The sequence below is a fragment of the Lepus europaeus genome, chromosome 9 (assembly GCF_033115175.1).
Source record: "Lepus europaeus isolate LE1 chromosome 9, mLepTim1.pri, whole genome shotgun sequence".
NCBI classification, from domain to species: domain Eukaryota; kingdom Metazoa; phylum Chordata; class Mammalia; order Lagomorpha; family Leporidae; genus Lepus; species Lepus europaeus.
This window is the reverse complement of record NC_084835.1, coordinates 32,456,379-32,480,961: the sequence shown is the minus strand read 5'-3', so window position 1 is coordinate 32,480,961 and position 24,583 is coordinate 32,456,379. Positions and strand designations below refer to the sequence as shown.

The 24,583-nt window shown below is 41.1% G+C and overlaps 1 protein-coding gene across 2 annotated transcripts in view; it reads left to right on the top strand.

The window, feature by feature from the left end:
- The window catches only part of CFAP20DC (CFAP20 domain containing), a 268,464-nt gene that overhangs the window by 192,002 nt on the left and 51,879 nt on the right, over positions 1-24,583 (top strand). For both annotated transcript variants that reach the window (XM_062200180.1, XM_062200181.1), the window contains 2 exons: positions 8,559-8,762; positions 20,427-20,488. In XM_062200180.1, the coding sequence (XP_062056164.1) occupies positions 8,559-8,762; positions 20,427-20,488 (266 nt within the window). The remainder of the gene's footprint in view (positions 1-8,558; positions 8,763-20,426; positions 20,489-24,583) is intronic.

The following is a 24,583-nucleotide window of genomic DNA, read 5'->3' as shown; positions in this document are numbered from 1 at the left end:
TTTAGTTCTCTATTCTATTCTAAAGGGCGTTTGCATCTTTTGATATAATCTTTGTCAAAATATGTCTTTTGGTAAACTCTTCGACTTGGGCAGGGAAACCCATTTCGTCTTCCAAAGGCTTCATTAAATTGTGGGTGTTTCTGTCGTTGTTGCTTTAGAACAGTGTTGCTTGTCTCATTTCCAAAACACTAATGTTTGGGTTTTATTTTCTAGTCTGTTTATTGATTTTTCTATATGTATAAGCTCCATGCTTCTCGGTTGCCCCACGTTTTCCTGCCTGCTGGTTGGAATATGCTGCCGTGCTACCCTTCTTGTTCTTCAAGCCCCAGCTAAGAGCTTCTCTTCCAGGAAGCTGTTACTGATCCCGTGCAAAGTGACTTCTCTTTTTTTTTTTTAAGATTTATTTGTTTAGGCAGAGTAACAGAAAGAGAGAGAGGGGAGAGGTCTTCCATCCACTGGCCAACCACCCAAATGGTCACAACAGCTGGAGCTGGGCCAGGCTGATGCTAGGAGCCAGGAACCCCATTCTGGTCTCCCACATGGGTGTCAATGATCCAAGTACCTCGGCAATCCTCTGCTGCCTTCCCAGGCACTTCAGCCAGAAGCTGGATTGAAAGTGGCACAGCCAAGACTTGAATAAGCACTCATAAAGGATGCCAGTGTTGCAGGTGGCAGCTTAACTGGGCTGCACCACCAGCCCCAGCCTCTCTCTTTTCTGAAAGGCCAAAGCATTTTGTCTATCTCCCTTCTCTTGTATTGCCTTTTGTATTCTATTCTAGCAGCTACCATCCCCTTTGTAGTAAGTGATACTTCTTTAAAGTTACAAAGATATATGAATTCTTGTAACTCATTTTTTTTTGACAGGCAGAGTTAGAGAGAGAGAGAGACAGAGAGAAAGGTCTTCCTTCCGTTGGTTCACCCCCCAAATGGCTGTACGGCCGGCACGCTGCGCTGATCTGAAGCCAGGAGCCAGGTGCTTCCTCCTGGTCTCCCATGTGGGTGCAGGTCCCAAGCACTTGGGCCATCCTCCACTGCCTGCCCTGGGCCACAGCAGAGAGCTGGACTGGAAGAGGAGCAACCGGGACAGAACCGGCACCCCAACCGGGACTAGAACCCGGAGTACCGGCGCCACAGGCAGAGGATTAGCCTAGTGAGCCGCGGTGCCGGCCTTTTTGTAACTCATTTTAAAAATTTATTTGAGAGACTGAGAAAGAGAGAGCTCCCATCAACTGGTTCACTTTCTCAAATGCCTGCAACACCTGGAGCTGCAACTCCAGGGCTGAAGGCAGAAGTCAGGAGCTCATGGCCGGCACCGCGGCTCAATAGGCTAATCCTCCGCCTTGCGGCGCCAGCACACCAGGTTCTAGTCCCAGTCGGGGCACCAATCCTGTCCCGGTTGCCCCTCTTCCAGGCCAGCTCTCTGCTGCGGCCAGGGAGTGCAGTGGAGGATGGCCCAAGTGCTTGGGCCCTGCATCCCATAGGAGACCAGGATAAGCACCTGGCTCCTGCCATCGGATCAGCGCGGTGCGCCGGCCACAGCGCACCTACCGCGGTGGCCATTGGAGGGTGAACCAACGGCAAAAGGAAGACCTTTCTCTTTGTCTCTCTCACTGTCCACTCTGCCTGTCAAAAAAAAAAAAAAAAAAAGAAGAAGTCAGGAGCTCAATCCAGTTCTCCCACACCGATGGCAGGAACTCAGTCACTTGAGGCATCACCACTGCCTCCCCAGGTCAACATTAGCAGGAAACTGGAGTTAATACTCTGATGTGGGATACAGGCATCTTAACTCGGGTCTTAACTGCTAGGCTAAACAACTGCCCCAGACAGGGATTATTTGATACATCTTTTATTAAGAGTTTTTGTAGTATGATGTCTACTATGCTGTGGGTGTCATATACTTACACAATGCAAACTTGATTCTTAAAGACCATTTTGAAGATTTCAGTAGCTCCAAAATGAGAATAACATCCCAATTTTCTCCCACTTCTCTTCCCCTCCCTTCTATAAGGAACAGGATGTACTTCCTGGTCTGATCTTATCCCGTGGCCATGGCTCATTTTTCTCCATACCACACTGTAAATTTAGTTTGTGTTACACACAGTTCAGTGAACTTGATTTTATCTGAGGTTCACAAAATTCTATAGGCAGATATTTGATTGATTAAGCCATTATGTCTTAAAATCTTGAGACCAGAGATTGGGCAAAAGTCATAAAGTTGAAAGGTTGTTTTTGTTTGTTGTGTTTTATCTTTCTTCTGGACTTAACAGTTTTCCTTTTCATCATTATCAAGGCTCAGTGTCGTTGTGAATGCTATACTTTAACACATTCTGCTTATTTATGATTATTTCTTTATGGATCTCAGTTGCCCTACTGGATGGAAGGCCCATGAATACAGGAGTCATATCTTAATTGTCTTTGTAATTTCACCAGCTTGAGCTGCCAATAACATCTGAAGAAAGATCAATGAAAATAAATGACTTGAATGGTTTAGTAAGCAAAGGACTTACTTGGGAGACTGAGCGCAGCTGAACTCTAAAGCCTCCAGCCCGTTGTCTTCTTCCTAAAATGAATCTGGTGGATAACTTTTCCCTCTTTTCCTACAAGGATATTTTGAGATGAAATTGAGTTATATACATAACATTTTGAGCCTTTCAGAGTTAAAATTACATAAGACACTTTGCCTCTCAGCGGCTGTACAATTTAGTTAGATGACATCTTGTCCGCTTTAATGTGAAGACTTTATTGCAAGGCTTCTTTTTTAAAAAAAATAATAAATGATTTAGCCTTTCTGGTGCTTTTTAAATGGTTTAAGAGATTGGAAATCAGAAATGTCTCGAGGAACTAAGTTAATTACCTGTCTCTGCTGCCAGTTGTGACCCTGGAAAAATTTTGTTTCTTTTCTCTCTTCATTTTTGGTTGCTGCTTCCAGGGTGTTATCAGAATACATTTTGCCACTGTGTGAAATAAAATCACGGAAGTAGAGAGTTCTAAGCAAACAACTCCAGTAGTGCCTGGTAGATAATAGGGCCTCTGTAAGTGTTTATGGAATAAGTTAATGAGTCAATCCATTTCCACCACTTCTAGTGACTGCAGAATCCCTGCCAGCCTTCCTCCAGCCCCCGCTTCAGTGCTCCCAGGGCCACTTATTCCATTTGTCAACAAGTTTAATTCCTATTGAAAGCCACTTTTGAATCCTGTGAGGCTTTCTGTAATTCTCCTGGGCATTTAGTCATTTGTGTGCTGCATTCCTCTAGTATCTTAGTCATATCTTTATTATATTATTGATCACAGTATTGATTGATACTGTATTGTAGTTTTGATTATAATTCCTGTCATATAATACCTGTTAGTTCTCTCTGGACTGAACTCCATAAGGACAGGGGTGGGTCTTGTTTTCTTTGTATCCCCAGCTCCCGACATGATACATAAAGAAAGAATGGAGACAGATAAAATGAAAGGAACCAGTAATAATCACAGGGTATCCATGTATTGATGGGCAACTCAGTGCCCCCTCAAGTGGGATGTATATCCCCCAGAATGTGTGGGCCAAAAATAACTCATCTTGATTTCAGAGGAATGTTTTTAAATGATGTCCATTCATTTTTTATATCAAACATTTTAATTCCTTTATTTTTATTATACATACTATTTTAATACAATGGTACATATGCTTGGAAGGTACATACTCAAACATTTTCTGTTAAAGGGAAAACCATAAGTTATATCTCTAGTATAAGTTGTTAGCCAGGTACTATGCTGTGCATTTGGTATGGACTATTTCTTTTAGCCCACCAAAAATTCCATGAAGTATACATGATGCTCCCCTTTTTAGAGATGAAGACACTTGAGGTGTGGAAAGGGTGGGTGATGTTCCCAGTCACATGTAACTGCTAAGTGGTGAGGTTGGTGTCTAGCTTTAGATCTGCCCAGCTTAACCACTACTATATTATCTCTTATTTTTCTGTCTCAGTATCCAGAGTGTTCAGGCACAATACAGGTTAAAGCATTAAATCAATGAATTGGATGGATGAGTCAGTCATACAAAGTACACATTAAGCCTTCTTCTAAAGAAAAGTGGTAAAAATTAAAATATCATCTTTAATTGTACAAACATGCATTGGCAACGGAATGCCAAGTCACATACTTATAGACACATTGGAATGTTTCATCCCTATTTTCTTGACAGAAAATTGAAAAAGGACAGTAAGTCACTTAGTTGTTTGTTCACTGTTGCACCCAGTGTCAGGTGGCTGGTGTTCTGATTTTCATATCTGATTATCCAACTACTTTTTATTGAAATTTAATTTATAACCAACTAATTCACTCTTGAAAAGTGTACAGTTCAGGAGTTTGTAGTGCATCCACCAAATTCTGTAGCCATCAAGATGACTTTATTTCAGGACGTTTTCATCACTCCAAAGAAACCTCAGCCCTCCTAGGAGTCACTGTCCATTTCCCTTTTCCCAGCCACCAGCACCCGTGAGTTTACTGAGTCTGCTTTGTATCTCTGTGTGTTTGCCTATCCTGGACATTTCATATAAATGGAATCACATGGCTTGTTGCCTTTCATGCCTGGCTTCTTTCAATTAAATTGATGTTTTCAAGGTTCCATTATAACCCATAAGCTGTACTTTGGAAATTTATATTCATTAAATAAAAGTTTAATAATAAAAAGAGGTTTATCTAAACTGTAATGTATATCAGTACTTCATTATTCTTTTCTGCTGAATTGTGAGAATGCTTCAAAAAGTTCGTGGAAAATAGGGGCTGGCATTGTATGGTAGCAGGTAAAGTTGCTGCCTGCAACACCAGCGACCTGTATAGGCACCACTTCCTGTCCAGGCTGTTCCACCTCCCACCTCCACCCACGTGTCAGGAGATCCAGATGAAGCTCTTGGCTCCTGGCTTTAGCCTAATCCATCACTGGCCATTGTGGCCATCTGGAAAGTGAACCAGCAGATGGAAGGTCTCTCTGTCCATCTGTGTCTTAAAAAGTTCATGGAAAATGTAATTGAAAGGTCAGTTTATTTTTTTAAAGATTTATTTTTTATTTATTTGAAAGACAGAGTTACAGAGAGAAATAGAGACAGAGAGAGAGAGGTCTTCCATCCGCTGGTTCACTCCCCAGATGGCCACAACGGCCGGAGCTGTGCTGACCCAAAGTCAGGAGCCAGGAGCTTCTTCCAGGTCTCCCATGTGGGTGCAGGGGCCCAGGGGTTTGGGCCATCTTCTACTGCTATTCCAGGCCACAGCAGAGAACTGGATCAGAAGAGGAGCAGCCGGGACTAGAACCAGCGCCTGTATGGCCAGGGCTTTAACCTGCTGCACCACAGCGCCGGCCCCAGGTCAGTTTATTTTTGATGTCAGATAATTTTCAATTCCATACACAGTTTTATCATACCAGTTTTCCATGCATTTTTTAAGCTTTTAAATTTTTGACTACTTTTTTTTTCTGTTGCACAATTTTTTTTTTTTTTATTTTCATTTTACTTGAAAGGTAGAGAAACAGAGAGACAAACAGAAATCTTCTATCCATCCACTGGTTCACAAATTCTTGTAAACACTGAGCTGGGCCAGGCCAAAGCCAGAAGTCCAGAACTTAATCTTGGTCTTCTACATGGGTGACAGGGACCCAAGTACTTGAGCCATCACCTGCTGCTTCTCAAGGTGCACATTAATGGGAAGCAGGAGTTGAAAGTGGAGACAGTTCTCAAACTCAGGCACTCATAAATGGGCCATGGTATCCTGAGAAGCATTTTAACCACTATGCCAAGCATCTACCATGCACCATAGTTTATTCTATTATATGGTTAACAAAAATCCATTTATCAGTTGATGACATTTAGTTGCTTCCACTATTTCACTATTATGAATAAAGCTACTATAAACATTTGTATACAAAGTTTTATGTAAACATGTTTTCAGTTCTCTTGGTATCTACCAACAAGTGAGTTGCTGGGTCACTTGGTAACTTTATGTTTCACATTTTGAGAAACTACTAAACTGTTTTCCTAAGTGGCTGCACTATTTTGCAGCACCACCACTAATGTATAAGTATTCCAGTTTCTCCACATCCTCCCAAGCACTCGTTATTGTCTGTCTTTTGTATTTTAGTCATCCTTGTGGATGTAAAGAGTATCTTATTGTGGCTTTGATTTGTATGTCTCTAATAATAGTGATCTTGAGCATCTTTTCATGTGTTTATTGTCCCCCTCAACTTCCTCTTTTGAATTTGAGTTATTTCTGTTTCCTTTTTTTATTTGTCTTTCATTGGAATATGGATTTTATTCTTCTTGTAATATCTGTTTTGCCCCCCCCCAAGAATTCTCAAAGCATATTAAATACTTAGGAAATCTCTTATTAATGATTGTATGGCCTCTCATGGTGCCATGCTGCTGGAGCTATGAACTGTAAGGATTTAACCGAGTTTCCACAGGCATCTTTCCAGAAATTTCCCACATCACATGATTAGATAATAAGCTTATACAAACCCCAAGTTATGATGATGATAATGCTTTATTAAAAAGAACACCAGAAATTCTATTCACAATATTTTCTCAGTGTTTTACATCCCTATAAGGCAGAAAAGAAGCAAGAAAAGACAGTATCCATCTCAAAACATTGACCAGGAAACTAAGTGTAGTGATTTGAATGTCTAAAAATCCTAGTACATCTTGGAAAAAATCTTTCTGAGTATAACCTATATTTCCAGTTGTACAAGAAAATTTCAAAATTGTTTTTATGTTCTATGACAGTCCTGGATGTAAATTGCACTGGTCCTATGGGCTCCTAATATATTAGCAATGTTAAAAGTGACATAAGCCATCAAATGTGGTTTAGGCCAAAAATAAAGTTTTGAAAATTCCATATGCTTGTTTCTGTCCTGTGCATTGAAATAATACTGTATTAGCCTCTAAATATTTATAGTAGTTTTCTTGAAAAAAATATATGTAACAGACTGAAAATATAGTGTGCTCCATGTCAGTATAGATGTTTATTGTAGCTGTGAGGGTTTTCTGGCTGTGAGATCTTCCATGTTCCCATCTTAACATTCTATTTTGTTTGATGGCTTTTAACAGAAATAGTCATTCTCAGTCTTACTCTCGGTTGAATATATTTGATTGTACTGTTCACAATGCTGAAATTCATTAACTCCCTTATAAACTAGACTTCTTTATGGAAAGTAATTTTTCTTTTAAAGAAGAACTGCTTTGATTTTTTTATGTGGCCAGTCCACAAGTACTGTTTGAACACTTATTAAGCACCAGATATGGGAAATACAATGGGATTAAAACAGTTGTGGTGAACACCTTTGTAGAGTTCATAGTCAACCAGTGCAGTCCAAAAAACCATTATATAACTGCAATTATGATAAATAATAAAAGACAAAATGTTAAAATTCTTTGAGAGTACATAATAAAGCAGCTGACCTAGTAGGTGGTTGTCAAAGAAGGCTTCCCTGGAGACTGGCACTGTGGCACAGCAGGTTAAAGCCCAGCCTGCAGCGCCGTCATCCCATATGGATATTGGTTCAAATCCTGGTGGTCCCACTTCTGACCCTGCTCCCTGCTAATGCACCTGGGAAAGCAGTGGAGTACGGCCCAAGTCCTTGAGCCCCTGCACCCATATGGGAGACCCTAGAGAAGCTCCTGGCTTTGGCCTGGCCCAGCCCCAGTCATTGAGGCCACTTGGGGAGTGAACTAGCAGGTGGAAGACCTTTCTCTCTCTCTGTCTCTACCTCTCTCTGTAACTCTACGTCTCAAAAAAATAAAATAAATCTTAAAAACAGAAAAGGAGGAAAAGGCTTCTATTCAGAAGTGATGCATAATTGGGACCCTGAAGATTGCCTAGGAGTTAGCCAGAACGTGGGGCAGAGGTGACTAGCATGTGTGCAAGCACAGTAAAGAAGGCAGACTGGCACAAGTTTAATGCTCCTAGAACCTTAGTGGTACGGCTGGCATGTCAGGAGCAAAGGAATAAATGAGCCAAAGCATGAAGGCATGTGTTGTGGCTTGAACATGCTTTCACTACTGAAATCATACAGAACTTTAAGCCTAAACTCAAGGGTATTTAGATAGCGGAAACTTAATCCAATTGTGATGTTTAGAGGTTGGTCTAGTGGGAGGTCCTTATATTGTTGGGGGCATGCCCTCAGAAGGTAGCTCTTACAAGACAGTTGGTTACTTTTTCTCTGCTTCCTGGCTTGCCACGTAATCCATCCTCCTTATGCATTTCACCATTTCTATCCGTTGTCCTCAGAGGCCAAACCAATGGGGCTGTCCACTCTTGGACCTGAGCCTCCCGAACTGTGAGCTGAATAAACCTTTTCTCTTTATAAAGATAGTTTCCTCTGATATTTTGTTGCAGTAACAAAAAATACACTAATACAGCATATTAAGGTTTGAGCCATTTCATGGGAGCCATTTCATTCATTCATTCATTCATTCATGAGGAGCCATTTCAGGGGTTACAGCTGTGGAGGACCATTGGATGGTAACCCATGTGATTGAGAAAAACCAAGTAACCCTTTGCTCTGTCATGTTCTTCCTCTTTTTCAGGAATATGACTGGAGAAATTATCAGCCCAGCCAGATGAGTGAATCCGAGTTGCAGATGCTGGCAAGCCTACGGCGGCAACAGAATGAAGAACTGGAGGATGCTGGTACTTCCCATGGCCTGAGTGCATCCCAGGTTGACAACTGTAATGTCAGCATAAGCACCAGCAGTGATGACACAACCACCTGGAACTCCTGCCTGCCACCCGTAAGTCCCCGGCCCTGCGTCTTAGTTATTGCCTTAGCAACAACAACAACAAAAATCTTTCTTTCTAACAAAGCACGGCCTCACCTGGAAAAAGTGGGCCAGCATGAGAACATGCCCTGCAATAAATATTCAGAACCCACTCTGAAATTGTTTTTTAGGGCTAGGGGTAAAAATTCGGAGATGATATTGTCTATCCCTAAACTGCCTTATTTACCTTCAGAAATATATACATATGATAGTTGTCTTAGTCTGTTGTGTGCTACTATAGTGGAATACATGAGACTCTGCTGAATAAGGGATTTTTTTCTTACAGTTTGGGAGGCTGGGCAGTCAGAGATGACAGGGTCCACATCAGATTAGGACCATCTTGCTCCTCATCCCATGGTAGAAGGTAGAATGGCAAGAGTGCACGTGGGAGAAAAGGGGATGAATTTGTCCTTTTATTAGGAGCCTGCTGCTGCAGAAGCTAGCCCATTTCTGCAGTAACAGTGTAAATCATTACATGAAAGCTACGCCCTCCTGATCTAATCATCTCTTGAAAATCCCACTTCTTAACACCACTGCATCATAAATTAAGATTCCAACACAGGAATCATGGGGAGCACTTTCAAACCATATTATTCCACCCCTGACCTCCAAAACTCATATCCTTCTCACATGCAGAATACATTCATTCCATCCCAGTAGCCTCCAAGACTTAACTCGCTTCAGCTCCTTCTCAGAAGTCCAAAGTCTAGAGTCTCATCAAAATCAATATGGGTGAGACTCTAGACATGGTTCATCCTAAGACAGTACCTTTACTTCAGTTTCTAACCCCGTGTTTGTTTCCATCTGAGACCTCACCGGAATGGCATGTACTGTCCATCACAACCAGGGACTGAGAAGTCCAACATCAAGGGGCTTGTACTTGATGAGGGCCTTCTTGCTGCGTCATTCCACGGTAGAAGGTTGAAGGGCAAGCGGGCGGAAGGGATGGAGTAGATACTACTTTCATCCAACAGTAAATATAATGTTTTCACTATACAATTTTTGAAAGGAGATGTAAGGTCATGCTACTCTGATTCATGTTTATATACAACTATATAAAGATTGAAAGACGATTGACAGTAGGTAATATGTTTTTAATATTTAATTAAATAATTATTAATTTTGTAACTTTTTGTACCTTAGAGCTATTTTTTTCCAGATCTCCAACATCTTTGTAGATCTTAGAACTCTCAGGGACCCTATCACCTAATGTCCTCCTTAGACCTGCCCTATGTGATAAGCACTATTAGAGTTCTCATTTCCAAATGAGAATATTGACACTCTAGACTAGAGAAAAGTGATTCAGCTGTAGGTTGGCCTGATGCTCAAGTCCAGGTTCCTAACCCCCATGATATGGTAAGTTCTTAACCTGTGAGTAGTCATCACAAGAGTGCTACTGATATCCAGTGGATGGTGAAATTTCTGTGCTCTGGAGAGAATTTATCACAAGTCTTCCTGGAGGAGGAGTTCAGGCTGGCTCCAAGGAAACAGAGAATAATGTCAATCTTTGATTAGCGTTCATTATCTCCTCCTTGCCCACTCTCCAGATTTTTCTTGCCTTAATTGTGCTTTCATTAAAAGCAACCATGGGGTAGTGGGCATCTGGCATACCAGTTGCGATCCTAGTTGAGATGCCTGCATCCCATTTGGTATGCTAGATGGGTTCAAGTCTCAGCTCCATTCCCCATTCCACTTTCCTCTAATGCTCACCCTGGGATGCAGGAGGTGATGGTTCAAATGGTTGGGTCCCTGCCACCCACGTGGGGGACCCAGATTGAGTACCTAACTTCCAGATTCAGCCTGAGCTAGCCCCAGCTTTTGCAGCATTTGGAGAATGAACCAGCAATAAGAGCTAGTTCTCTCTCTCTCTCTCTCTCTTTCTCCCTCTCTTTCTCTCCCTTCCCCCCCCTTCACCCTCTTTCTCCCTCTCCCTCTCCCACTCAAAAAAATAGATAAAAAATAAATAAATTTCTTAAACATTATTAAGCATGTATAACTTCTCAGGCAATCTTTGTGCCAAAGAATATCCACACACCCAAAAAAATACATATATTCTGATTACTCTGGTTACAGAGATTTTTTGTAACCAGAGTTAAGATCGTAAGAGTCAGATGTGGGTTTTTGTGGATTTGAGATTTTGTGGAATTTGCAATGGAATTGAAATGTTGCCTTTGTTATAATATTCCTTAGCAGTCATTTAAACTGCAAGCAAGGCAGAGAACAGTGGCCTCCTGATCGAGCTCATTCTGTCATGTGGTAGCTCAGAGTCCAGCATTACAAAGGGCAAGCTAAGGAATGATTATTTATGGACTGAAAAGGCTGAACTCTTGGTTGCCCTGGATACCGTGTTCCCATCCCTGCCCTGTTCTGGCAAAGACTGAAGTCTCCTGCATGACAACTACTCTGCTCTGTATATAGCCAAAAATAGCACTATTGGTAATGAACTTAATAATCTCTATTTGACCAAGTGAGAAATTGAAAACAGTCTGTTTTTTAGAGAGAATATTGAAAAGCTTACCTTTGGTATTCAAAAGATAGGTTTATGATTGCTTCAAATTCAGTCTATTCCAGTATTAGAACTATCGACAAATGGGAAATTGCATTCCTTAATGAACTCTGCATCTTGCTGCTCATATGGAGTTTAAATAGAGCAATTTACAAACATTGTTATGGTTTTTCTGAGAAGTTCGGCCTTTCTATTTAGAAGATATACAGAGACAGTGAAAAAGAAGAAACAAAAAAGCTGCTAACTTTATAATAATGAGTGGCAACCCCATCCACGCTGGCTCTTAAGCCAGACATTTGGAAGACTTCTCTATTTCTACTCCTTCATCACCTATATCTAATTGATGTCGAAGTCCTGAGAATTCCATTTCCTTTTTACCACTTAATTCTCTCTGCCTAATACCATAACCTTGACACTTTATTGTTGATATGAATTCAATTCCTTCCGTAGTCCTCTAACATCTCTGTGCTTTTGGTCCAAACACCATGGCCTGGTGGTTGGCAGCATCTGCTCTGAGGTCCAAGTGTCAGAATTTGAATCCAAGCTGTGACCTCATGAATCACTTGGCATGTTATCTAGGTCTTAATAGGTGTAGTAAAGGTGAATTGTCATTACCATTATTATGCACCTAGTGATCTTCCTAAAGTCCACATCTGATCTGATCCTCTCCCTTTGTAAGAACCTTCAGTGACTCCCCGTTACCTTTCTGTTTTGGCAGACATGAGCCTTTTTGTCCAGCCTGAGCTCTGACTGCTTTCCATCTTACATGCCAAGCTTTACTCCCAGCTATAATTCCCTACATGCTCTCTGCATGTGCCCTGTACACTGTATCTGATCATTCCTCAAGACTTAGCTCCAAAGCCTTGTGTAGCCCTTCTCCAGGCCTTCCTGTGAAAGACATTAGTTCTTTTCCACCACTAGGGCCAGGACTGTCTCCATGGTAACTCCTCACCACAAGCCTGCTTATCTGTCTCGTGTGATTTCATTCTACCCTTTATATTTCTGAGTAGTCCAATATGCTGTGGACTAGGTAAAGTACTAGAAATACTAATAAGGCTTTACCCAGTCCTGAAATGGTCACAGTATTTAAGAGAAGCAGAGAGAAAAACAGCTTACCATAAGTCATGGCAGGGAATGATGATAGCTGAGAGTTATGGTGAACATGTAGGAGAGACCAATTAATTCCACCTCTGGTTTTCAGAGATGCTTTCACAGAAAAGACAACATACAAAACAAAGTTCAAGATTGACTTCAAGTTCACTATGTAGACAAGGGAAGGAAGAGAATCCCAAGTTCTGAAAAGGAGCAGAATTTATTCTGTGGAGGTGAGAGTGAAGTTTCTCTTTGACAAGATAAGCTCTCTCTGTGTCATTGTTTCTCTATCATCTTGAATAGGACTTGACATGAGATTTGCTTATCTGTCATTCCCCAACCAGCATACGCACCAGACAACTCTTCTGTAGCTACACTGAGTGACTTGCCCATCACTAGTGAGCCATGCCCTTTGCTCAGGTCACATCACCACTCATGCTGTGCCTGGAAAGCTCCTCCATCCCTATTCCTTGTCTAGAACATGGCCACTTAACTTTTAGCTTTTGTTTGTTGGCTTATTTTTTTAGTAAAGACTCTACTTTTTTAAGGTTTATATGTTTATTTTAAAGTCAGAGTTCCAGAGTGGGAGCTAGAGACCAAGAGAGAGAGAGACAGAGATCTTATATCTGCTGATTCACTCCCCAGATGGCCACAACAGCAAGGGCTGTACCACGCCAAAGCCAAGAGCCAGGAGCTTCAACTGGGTCTCCCATGTGAGTGCAGGGGCCCAAGCAGTTGGGCTGTCTTCCACTGCTTTCCCAGGTGCCTTAACAGAGAACTGGATCAGAAGTGGAGCAGCTGGGACACAAACCAACCCATATGGGATGCCGAAATCATAGGCAGCAGCTTTACCAGCTACAACACAATGGTGGCCCCAAGATTTTAAATTTTTTTTTTTTTTTTTTTTTTATTTTTGACAGGCAGAGTGGACAGTGAGAGAGAGACAGAGAGAAAGGTCTTCCTTTTGCCGTTGGATCACCCTCCAATGGCCGCCGCGGTAGCGCGCTGCGGCCAGCGCACCGCGCTGTTCCGATGGCAGGAGCCAGGTGCTTCTCCTGGTCTCCCATGGGGTGCAGAGCCCAAGCACTTGGGCCATCCTCCACTGCACTCCCTGGCCACAGCAGAGAGCTGGCCTGGAAGAGGGGCAACCGGGACAGGATCGGTGCCCCGACCGGGACTAGAACCCGGTGTGCCGGCGCCGCAAGGCGGAGGATTAGCCTGTTGAGCCACGGCGCCGGCAGATTTTAAATTTTTTTAAGAATAGTTTTAGGCTTACAGCAAAATTGGAAAGAAAGTATAACATTATTTATTGCAACTGATGAAGCTGCATTGACGTATCATTGCCATTTGAATTCCAGTCTTCATTGGGTTTACCCTTGGTGTTGTATGTTCTGTGGATTGAGACAAATGAGTGATAGATCTCCACCGTTGCAGTATTATGAAGAGAGGCTTCACTTCTCTGAGGATCCTCTCTGCTCTACGTATTCATCCCTCCCCTCTACTTGTTTTGAAAAATCCAACTTACAACTCGCTGTTTCATGAAACCCTCAGCTTACCTGATATGAAATTATTTGCTTCTTTCTCTGGGTTTCCATTATCTTCAGGTTGAATTACAGCAGTTAGGACATCAAATAACCATTGTTATCAGTATCTCCCAGGCCTAGTTAGAAGTCCTTGAAGGCAGAACTGTGCCTCTTTTTCTGTCTTCCATGCTGAAAGCAGGACTTGGAATGAGGCATCAGTGCTGGTTGTCAGTTATAGGTTAAGTAAATCAATCTAATTAAAAAAAAAATCCCTTTTTACTGTAAAGTAAGGTAATTTTCATCAGAACCCTGAAATAAATGTTAGCTTTGCTCTGCATAAATAAACCCAGATTGATGCAGGTAATGTTTTATATTCGAGATTTTATAAATGAGAACTAAATATACACCCAAAGGAAAAAAATCTCCCTTCAATCAAGGCCCAATGACCAATGGTAAGAAAAAGATACAGTCAGGTGACATTCAGTTGAGTATCCTTACCTGATGACTCCACACACACTTGCAGTCTGAAATCCGAGAGTCAATGCGGAGTCAGAGTCTTGAGCAAAATCTATTGTGTTACCAGCCGCTTTGATTTCTACGCTTTCCTCAGCATCTGTACAGTTCAGAGTAATATGTACTGTTTAAAAGGTGTTTAGATATATTAGTCATTTAAAAGTGTAATTAAATGTAACCATATTTCTCATAGCAAATTGGCTTTTGTAGGCATCTCTTGCTACATAAATCAAGCCTACTGAGAAATCCATTGGCCTTTGACAGACAAATTTTTCAAAGTTTCTAAGTTAGAACCAAATTCAATTAAAACAAGACTTTACAACTTCTGTGGAAATCAGGCTTCAAGTAATCAATTTTGGAGGGTTTCAGTTAGGAGCGGCCCTCATGAGACTTACTCAAACACTGGGCTCTAGGCAGCCTTATGGAGGCAGCCAGGAGTTAGTTATAATGAATTTTTAAGTGAATTTTATCTTGGCAAACGATTTTGATTGACAATAGCATAAAACCCGGTGGTGTGTGTGTGTGTGTGCACACGTGTGTATGTGTTTTAAGGAAAAGAAACAGCTATTAATGGACACAGTTTCATGTGGTGATCCAAGAATATAAGCTCCACATCAGCCACTGTGGACCCAGATCCCAGAAGTACCACTTACTGGCCTGATCACCTGTAAAATGAGAATAAGAGGGACTTCCTCATGTTGATGTTTTGTGAATTTAGTAAGTGTGTGGAATGCATGCACCTGTGCTTAGCAGGATGAGCTCACAGTAGCTGTAAACTGATGTTCCTCTCTTCAAAGGGCCACTTGAGTCATCTTGAAAGATTTCTACCAAGTCTTCCCTTTCTTATAACTGCCAGGGCTGTATGGATGGGCAGAGATTCTGTTTGCCTGTTATGATGTGAACTTAATCATATGGACTCCTGCAGAGCCTTACAAATAAACCAATTATTTCAGTATTTCATTATTTCCCAGTCCTTCCTTGAATCTAGATTCAAGAAAAGCCCATCTAATATGCATGCTACCCTGTGAGAAGATACCCTAAAGCCATCATTGCTTCAGGATACAAATTTTCTTCATCTCACAGCTAGCACCCATGTCCCCTTAACTTGCAAAAAAAAAAAAAAAATCCTCATTGCATGCATCCATCAACATGGCACATTGCAGGGCATAATATTTGGAGAAAAATGAGGCAAAATGCACTTAATAGAATTACAAGCATATGGTGAGGTTCTCCAACAAGTTATTTGTAATCTTGGTTAACCTTGCAGTATTATTGCCATTTTCCTAGGTTTTATGTAACAGCATTAAAATTTTGTGCTTACCTTTTAACATAAGGATTATCTTATCTCCTTTTCTCCTATTTAGCCTTGGCTTTTCTCCCTTACCCCCAAATTTCTATCAGTGTGACCACAGACAAGCAAAGCTCAGAGATAGTTAATGTATAGGAAAGCTGTTTTCCAGGCTCTAGTGCATAGCAACAGCGCCACCAAGAGGACAAGGTCCCAAGTTTCTAGATCTATTCCATTTCTTTGCTCAACAGCACCTCAGTGTTTTACCTGATCATTCCTGGCTGCTGTGTATCCAAAACATAACATATTGGCATTTCAGACTCTATAATTAATAAGTCTTCATTTTTTCTGATCTACAAATTCATTAACTTCTCAGCTGCCTTTGGATGTAATAAGTTTTCATTTAATCCTGAACTAAAAGTAAATAGTTGGAAAAAGGCTGTGGAAAAATCAGATGAACAGATGTACTTATATAAACTATAGAAATGATGTACAAAAACTGATGTTCAGATCAGTGTCTTATCTGTGCTGTCAGAATAAAATACTGGGATATACAAGTTATTCTGTGTTTGGTGACTATGAAAGTCACCCCCATGAAATAAACATTCCTTGTTCTCAGAGAACTGTTGTATCTTATGTTCAAAATTTAGCAGTTTGGCAAAACGTACATTCTTTACTATTAGCTGTACAGACGTATGTCATGAGAGTGAAATCAAATGAGTTACATTACAGGAAGGAAGTGTTCTCATACACTCCCTGTTATCAGATACATGTTTAGGACCACTTTTTTTTTTTTCCTGCCATAAACTAATTTTGCCGTATTTGTTCATCAGAAACGCACGTAATCACCACTCTAGGTGAACTCCCAGGCTGATTAAGCATGGAAAACTGGTGTCCAAGAGACTGCCTAGGCTCAAATTCCACCTCTGCTGTTTCCTAGCCGACCTGAATTTTCTCTTCTGTTATATGGAGCTGTTAATTCTGTCTATCTCATAGAATTGCTGTGAGGATCAAATGAGATAATTTCTCACAAGAATTAGCACAGAGCAAATGATCAATAAATATGAGTTAATTGGAGCATGGGCATAGCAGGGCAGTTAAGGCGCTGGTTAAGACACCCATATCGCCCCTCAGAGTAGCTGGGCTTGAATCCCCATCTCTTGACTCCAGTTTCCTGCTAAGACCCTGAGAGACTACAGTAGGCTCAAATAATTCAGTTTCTGCTGTGCATGTGGGAGACTTTGAGTTCCTGGCTTCCCACTTCAGCTTTATCTAGAGGTCCTTGCAGGCATTTGGTGAGTGAACCAGTAAATGAGCCCTCTCTCTGTGTCTCTCTGTCTCTCTGTCTCTCAAAGAAATGGTTAAACTTGTGCGTTTTATGCTTAGTTTGGTGAAGTGTGGAAAGTCATAGGGAAATAAGATTGGACAGAGGGGCTGTCACCCAATAATAATAAGCTGGGGGAAACTTAGCAAGGCCTTCTTTTCAGATTCTCCTCTGTGACTCTGTCTCCAGAGATAAGGTTGCTTCTTTCTGGGTGTTGGGAGGGCACCTCTCACAGGAGGTTGTAGAACCTGCTTCAGGATCAAGTTAGAACATCCTCCCTAGATTTTATGAACTTCAGGAAGAAGGGAATGAGAAGGTGTTAGTGACCTTCCTGCTTCCACCGTTCGCTCAAATGCCAAATGCCGTGTTTCAGAGTAGTATGTCCTGAACTCTGCCAGTATCCATGTGTGAGTGGAAGCATCCATCTTCAGCCAGCCAGCCACTCACCTTTCTGTCTACCCATGTCAGAAGCTCTTTTTACTTTGTAAAGTTTCCACTGGTTATATATATATTTTTTTTAAGATTTACTTTTTTATTTATTTGAAGTCAGAGTTAAAGACAGAGAGAGGAGAGACAAAGAGAGAGACATTTTTCCATCTGCTGTTTCACTGCCCAAATGGCTGCAACAGCCAGGTCTGGGCCAGGCCAACGCTGGGAGCTTGGAACTCTGTCCTGGTCCCACATGGGTGCAAGGACCCAAGCACTTAGGCCCTTCTCCACTGCCTTTTTTTTTTTTTCCTCAGGGTGCATTTGCAGGGAGCTGGATTGAAAATGGAACAGCCAGGACTCGAACTGTTACCCATATGGGATGCCAGCACTGCAGAATGCAGCTTAACCTACTGCCTCACAGTACCAGCCCCTGTTACTGTTTTCTAACACTTAAATCACTGCAAATCAATTGACTGTGTTCTGTTTTGCTGCTTGTTTCATTGAATCTCGTATATATATAATGATCTGCTTTTGATATATACATATATGTATAATCTGTATAGCCTTAAAGTGAGAGGCTGAATCATAAAAAAGATAGGATTTTGTAATCATTTCTATTTTCCAAAGGCTAGAGTAAGTCATTTGGAATAGCAGTTTGGAAACAGGTATAAATTGAATTAATGGTATAAAATAAAGAAATAACAGTTTGGCTGAATGTAAGGACTATGTTGCTTAGGGAGTATGGGAATAAATAGGCAGAAGTCCATTCACTAGGGGCCTGAGCACAGCTGAAATACTGGCCGAATACCAATGAATCTATTATTGGGAATATTTCTATGCCACTGTGAGTTGGTCTAGAGAACCCATTAGGCCCTTCGCTTGCTAATTTCTTTTTTGCCGTGAAATAATAAAGCCTAAATCACAGAACTAAATTTCACTTGCAAATTGCTGAAAGCCTTATTTCTCTAGTGAGATCAAATATGTCTTATGACATGTTTTTCCTTCTACTGTTCTCCCAGCTGTTGTTTCTTATTACTGAAATGGTGATGCATTGATATTGGTTCAATTACCAAAGTATTTGAGCACATTTAAATTCATGGTGTATCGCAGGTAGTCAGACTAAGTGACTTTGATTATCAGGTGAGGTGTTTGATTTAAATTAAAGGAACACTTCCGAGAGATGATTTATAGAGTAACACGGTATATTCTGAAGAATCCCCAAGGCCCACATCACTGATATTCTAGGGCCCACGAAAATAAGGACTATGTGGAAAATATGGAACATGGCTTTCTGTGTACAGGCACCACTGCCATACTGCTCTCCTCCTTTTGGATCAGCACTGTGGGACCACATTATTATGGTTGAGAAAGCCTTAACACCAACCATTGTGTAAAGAACTAACTAAAGGGGCTGGTGCTATGACATACCGGGTAAAGCCACCACCTGCAGTGCCTGCATCCCATATGGGTGCCAGTTGGAGTCCCAGCTGCTCCACTTCCTATCCAGCTCTCTGCTAAGGCCTGGGAAAGCAGTACAAGATGGCCCAAGTCCCTGGACCCCTGCACCCCTTGGAAGACTTGGAAGAAGCCCCTGGCTCCTGACTTCAGATCAGCACAGCTCTGGCCGTTGTGGCCATCTGGGGGGTGAACCAGTGGATAAAAGACCTCTCTTTCTCTTCCTTCCTCCTTCCCTCCCTCCTTCTGCCTCCCTGCAATTCTGCCTTTCAAATAAAATAATTACATCTTAAAAAAAAAGAAATAAAACCCTGTGAATGCCATTCAAGAATGTATACCAATTTCCAACTTGTAATGAAGTGAGAATGTTAAAAATGATTTTCATATTAGAATTACATTATTGTTAACCACATAAGAAAAATACTTAGAGCTGATGTTTGGAAAAAGGATTCATATTAAATACAATAGAATTTTCTCCCTTTAAAGAACAAAGGAAAAGATCAAGTTCAGTTGGAAGCAGGTGTTTAAGGCTACATAGGAAATATTTGAAATAAACAGTAATTCAAAGGGTTCCTGTGGAGGGAAAATTTGAAATTTCACAATATTTTTAGTATTATTGACATTACTTCCATTCATGGATTAATGCTTATGGTCATGTTATACATTTGGGGAAAATGACCACCATGACCATGGATTCATATGTGTAATATTCATAGATAATAGAAATTATCCTAGGAAGCTTACTAACAATGAGACATAAATATCTGCTGTATTTCTGAGTCCCTGGGTTATTGCAATGCAGCATTAGTTCCATGAGATACCTCACTTTTTTTGCTTTATCTGAAAATATCAGTCAATGCTAATAGCACAAAAATTCCACAAAGAGGAGGATTCTAACACGTGAACCTATAAACTATCATAAATGCTACTGAGTCCAATGACTGGCTGTTGAAATGTGCTGTTTTTCTTTGTTTTTTCTTTTTTTTTTTTTTTTTTTCCATTCTTACTGCTCTGCCATCTGCTGGATCTCCCAGTAAGTCTTTTTTTTTTTTTACAGGCAGAGTGGACAGTGAGAGAGAGAGAGAAAGGTCTTCCTTTTGCCATTGGTTCACCCTCTAATGGCCACCGCGGCCGGCGTGCTGCGCTGATCCGAAGCCAGGAGCCAGGTGCTTCTCCTGGTCTCCCACGGGGTGCAGGGCCCAAGCACTTGGGCCATCCTCCACTGCACTCCCTGGCCACAGCAGAGAGCTGGCCTGGAAGAGGGGCAACCGGGACAGAATCCGGCGCCCCGACCGGGACTACAACCCTATGTGCCGGCGACGCAGGCGGAGGATTAGCCTATTGAGCCGTGTCGCCGGCTCCAATAAGTCTTTGTTCTGTCAAGTAACCCAGCCCTTTCTAGTTGATGATGTCTTGGGAAACTATTGCAGCAATGAGAGTGCATGTGGAAGTGGTTGTGAGGAACACTGAGCTAATTAAGACCTCACAAATGTTCTGTCTTTCACAGCCTGTCAACCAGGGTCGTCACTATCAGAAAGAAATGAATCCGCCTTCTCCTTCTAACCCCAGGTAAGAACCATTAATATTCTAAATAGATTTTTAAAAGTGATTTAGAAGATTATACATTTTTCTTTGTTCATGAAGTTATTTCTCAAAACTTCCAGTCAGCTTTGCGTCAGAGTTATTTTCTTTTGAAGTCTTAGTTCATCCAGTGTTCTTACTCAGCCTGTGGAGCAATAACAACAGTCTCCCTAGATTTAAATTCCACTTTTCACCAACTGCAGGGCTTTGAGCAAGTCATTTAACTCAAAGTAATCCAGGCATAATAACTGCTTCATAGTGTTTTGGGGAGGTTCAAATGAGCTAGTCCATGAAAAATTCTTAGTGGAATTCCTGGCACACAGTCAACTCTCTGTAAGTGTTCATTTACTCATTATTGTTTTATTTGCAGAAACACTTCATTTCAGTGTATATTAAGATATTTAATATATTTTAGGTGTAAACCTGTGCTTTAAGATTTATTTATTTGAAAGGCAGACTCACAGAGAGAGTGGGAGAGCCAGAAAGAGGAGAGAGAAAAATCTTCCATTCATTGGTTCATTCCCCAAATGGCTGCAATGGCCAGAGCTAAGCCAGACCCTAGTCAGGAGTCTGGAATTCCACCCAGGTCTCCCTTATGGGTAACAGGGGCCCAAGTACTTGGACCATCTTCTGCTGCTTTCCCGGGGGCATTAGCAGGGAGCTGGATCAGAAGCAGAGCAGCCAGGACTCAAACTGGCACACATATGGGATGTTGACATTGCAGGCAACAGCGTAACCTGCTACACTATAATATTGGCCCCAGACATACATCTTTTTATATACTTTTATGCCTTTCACTTTATCAAGTTAGCTTACATGAGTTCGAGTAGGCAGTCTCTTTGTTCATAATTTCAAAAAATAATAATCTCAGAATTATGTCATTATTTCAAAAAATGTCATTGGCTTATGTGCCACTTAGCAATACAGAAAAACATCATTATTTTAAGCTGATTAGGAACAAGCAAATCTGAATTTAAATTTGGAAATATATGGTGTATTTTATGTCTGTAAAAGCTAGTTTATCCATGTAAGTTACTATCACTTTATTGTACTAGGAATTTATTGAAAAGTCAGTCTCTCTTGAGCTCCGGCCACAAAGGCTATTACTAAAATGCATCTCATTTTCAAGATGCAGCTCAAGCTATCTAACCTGTATTGTGGATTATCCCATGGAATAGACCAGAACTACCGAATGCACTGTCTTGTGACTCTAGGTATTGGTATCTATTACATAGTATCAGAATCCAGTTACATGCAACAAAAAACTTGGCTAATATGAAATGAGGAGAAATAGAAAGGGAGAGAGAAAGGCAAATGAGATTTGTTAAATTAGAATACAGGGCTATATCTTAAACAGTGCTTTAAAACATTCGTGGAAGAATGGAATTTTGGTGCAAAACAATTAGAAATCCATGCAGTTTTTTTCATGATGCACATTATCCATGAACTGTTTGAAGACTACCTCCTATGCATGGATTTCACAATATTTACACCAAAATAAACTTACCTTTCAGTTTCATTTTCCACCAGCTTTTTAGATACTCTCGGAACCCACAGAGAGCCAGGACTCAGGAACAGCCTGAAACCAGGATCTCGAAATCCAGCAGGCAGCCACACAGTGTCCCTGCTCCATCTCTCCTTGCTTCTTCGTGTCTGCTCCATTCTTCTCTCTAATCACCAGCCTTCTCAGCTTCCCATACCACATATGGTTGTCTGACAGTTCTTGAGTTTACATATTACAGTTCAAATTACTTGCCAAAGCTGACAGATTATGTCTGAATCCCCTGTCTCTACTTCCCAAGAGAGTGTGATGGGACTGACTTGGATCCATCTCTATTTCTGGTCCAGTCAGGAATGAGCAAACTCTCAAGAGATCACCTAAGTGGTTTACCTAACCTAAAATATTCACAACAGAAGAATAGATGTTCTTTATTGGTGATCTCTTCAAAGTGTTCCTAGCCTATTTACATGATCTGCTCATTCTTTTATTTTACCTAGTAGAGGGAATTGTGCCTCTCATAATAACTTTAATAAGGAGTTCAAAATTGAGATTGGGTCAAGCATTGTGACACAGTTGGCTAAGCACCAAGTGGGATACCCGTATCCCATGTTTGAGCGCCTCGTAATAGACTTGGCTGCCCTGCTTCTGATCTAGCTTCCTGCTAATGTGTACCCTGGGAGGCAGCAGGTGAGGGCTCAAGTGCTTTGGTCTCTGGCACCCACATGAGAGACTCAGATGGGATTCCTGGCTCCTGGCTTTGGGGGATGAACCAGTAGATGGAAAGTCTCTCTCTCTCTCTCTCTCTCTCTCTCTCTCTCTCTCTCATTTACACACACACACATGCTCACTTGTTTTCAAATTTAAGGGTGTTTTGTTTTTTAAAGATTTATTTATTTATTGGAAAGTCAGAGTTATACAAATAAGAGAAGGAGAGAGTGAGAGAGAGAGAGAGAGAAAGAGAAAGAGAAAGAGAGAAAGGGAAAGGGAAAGAGAAAGAGAGAAAGAGAAAGAGAAAGAGAAAGAGAAAGAGAAAGAGAAAGGGAAAGATCTTCCATCCACTGGTTCACTCCCCCAGATGGCCACAATGGCTGGAGCTGTGCCAATCCAAAGCCAGGAGCCAGGAGCTTCTTCCAGGTCTTCCATGCGGGTGCAGAGGCCCAAGGCCTTAGGCCATTTTCTACTGCTTTCCTAGTCCATAGCAGAGAGCTGGATAGGAAGTGGAGCAGCTGGCTCTAGAACTGGTGCGCATATGGGATGCTGGCACTGCAGGCAGTGGCTTTACCTGCTATGCCACAGCACCAGCTCCAAGGGGTGTTGTTTTTAAAAGTTGAGATTGGAGAGGCGGGCTTTTGGCACAGCAATTAAAATACTACTCAAGACACCTTCATCCCATATAATAATGCCTGGGTTTGAGTTCCAGCTCCATTTCCTATTAGAGTTTCTTGCTGATGTGCACCTAGGAAGCAGTAGATGATGGCTGAAGTCCTTAGGTCCCTGCCAGCCACATGGAAGAGATGGATTGAGTTCCTAGGACCTGGCTTCAGCTTGGCCCAGCCCTGACTGTTATAGATATTTGAGGAGTGAGTCAGCTGTTAGAAGATTTCTCTCTCTCTCTCTCTCTTTCCCTTTCAAATAAATTCTATTTTTTGCCATTGAAATTAGAATTTCAATATATATGAAAAAATGTTTTAGCATTCTTAAAATCGGTTGTCTCTTGATAGTGAACAACTTATCACTTGCAGTCTTGCAGTTCTCCCTGATTTGTCTAACAAATAGGTAATTGGAAATTCAACTTTGATCCAAATTCTAACAAAACCAGAATTTTTGGTCTGAATAAATGAGAATGATAGTAAAAGTGTTAAAAAGTGGAGCCTTTTGTTCCAGTCAAAGAAGAAAGAGAACCTAATTATTAAAAGAAAGGGTTTGAGTTCCATGCTGTCTGAGATCACATCCAACTTTTTGAATCTATGACTTTTATGAGACTCGAAAAACCAGTCACACCATGAAAGGGTCACGCTAATTATTTTGCTGTCCTCTGTAGAAAATGTACTTGATAAATATTGTGTGGATGGATGAATGGATGACTAGATATGTATATGTGGTAGCAGATGCCTTTAAATATTTATTTTATATGTTGATTCCCAAAGTTAGGATATCAAAAAGATGGATTATAAGAAAATTCATGTATAGAACAAGAATGTATCTTATGCAACCATTAGGGAAAATTTACATTTCTTCAGAAAGAAATGAAAAGACAAAACTCTAAATAGAATAAAATGTCATAAACCCCACTTGCCAGCTGATTTTCCACCAGTTTTCTAGAAAATTATTATGTAACTGTTCAGAAAACCTGCATATTATATGGTATGGCTCTTGGCTCATGAATCCAGCAGCCTGGAGAATTGACAGGAAGGCACCATTGAGCCATAAATACAGCAGATGATACAATTATGAAATCAGCATATATCATCATATGAAACTGGAATAAATGACTCATGGAATACACATAATTTAACATAAAATTGAAAGCTGTAATTCTTCTTAAGATCGGTATTTACTAGATTTCTTACACATGCATGCCA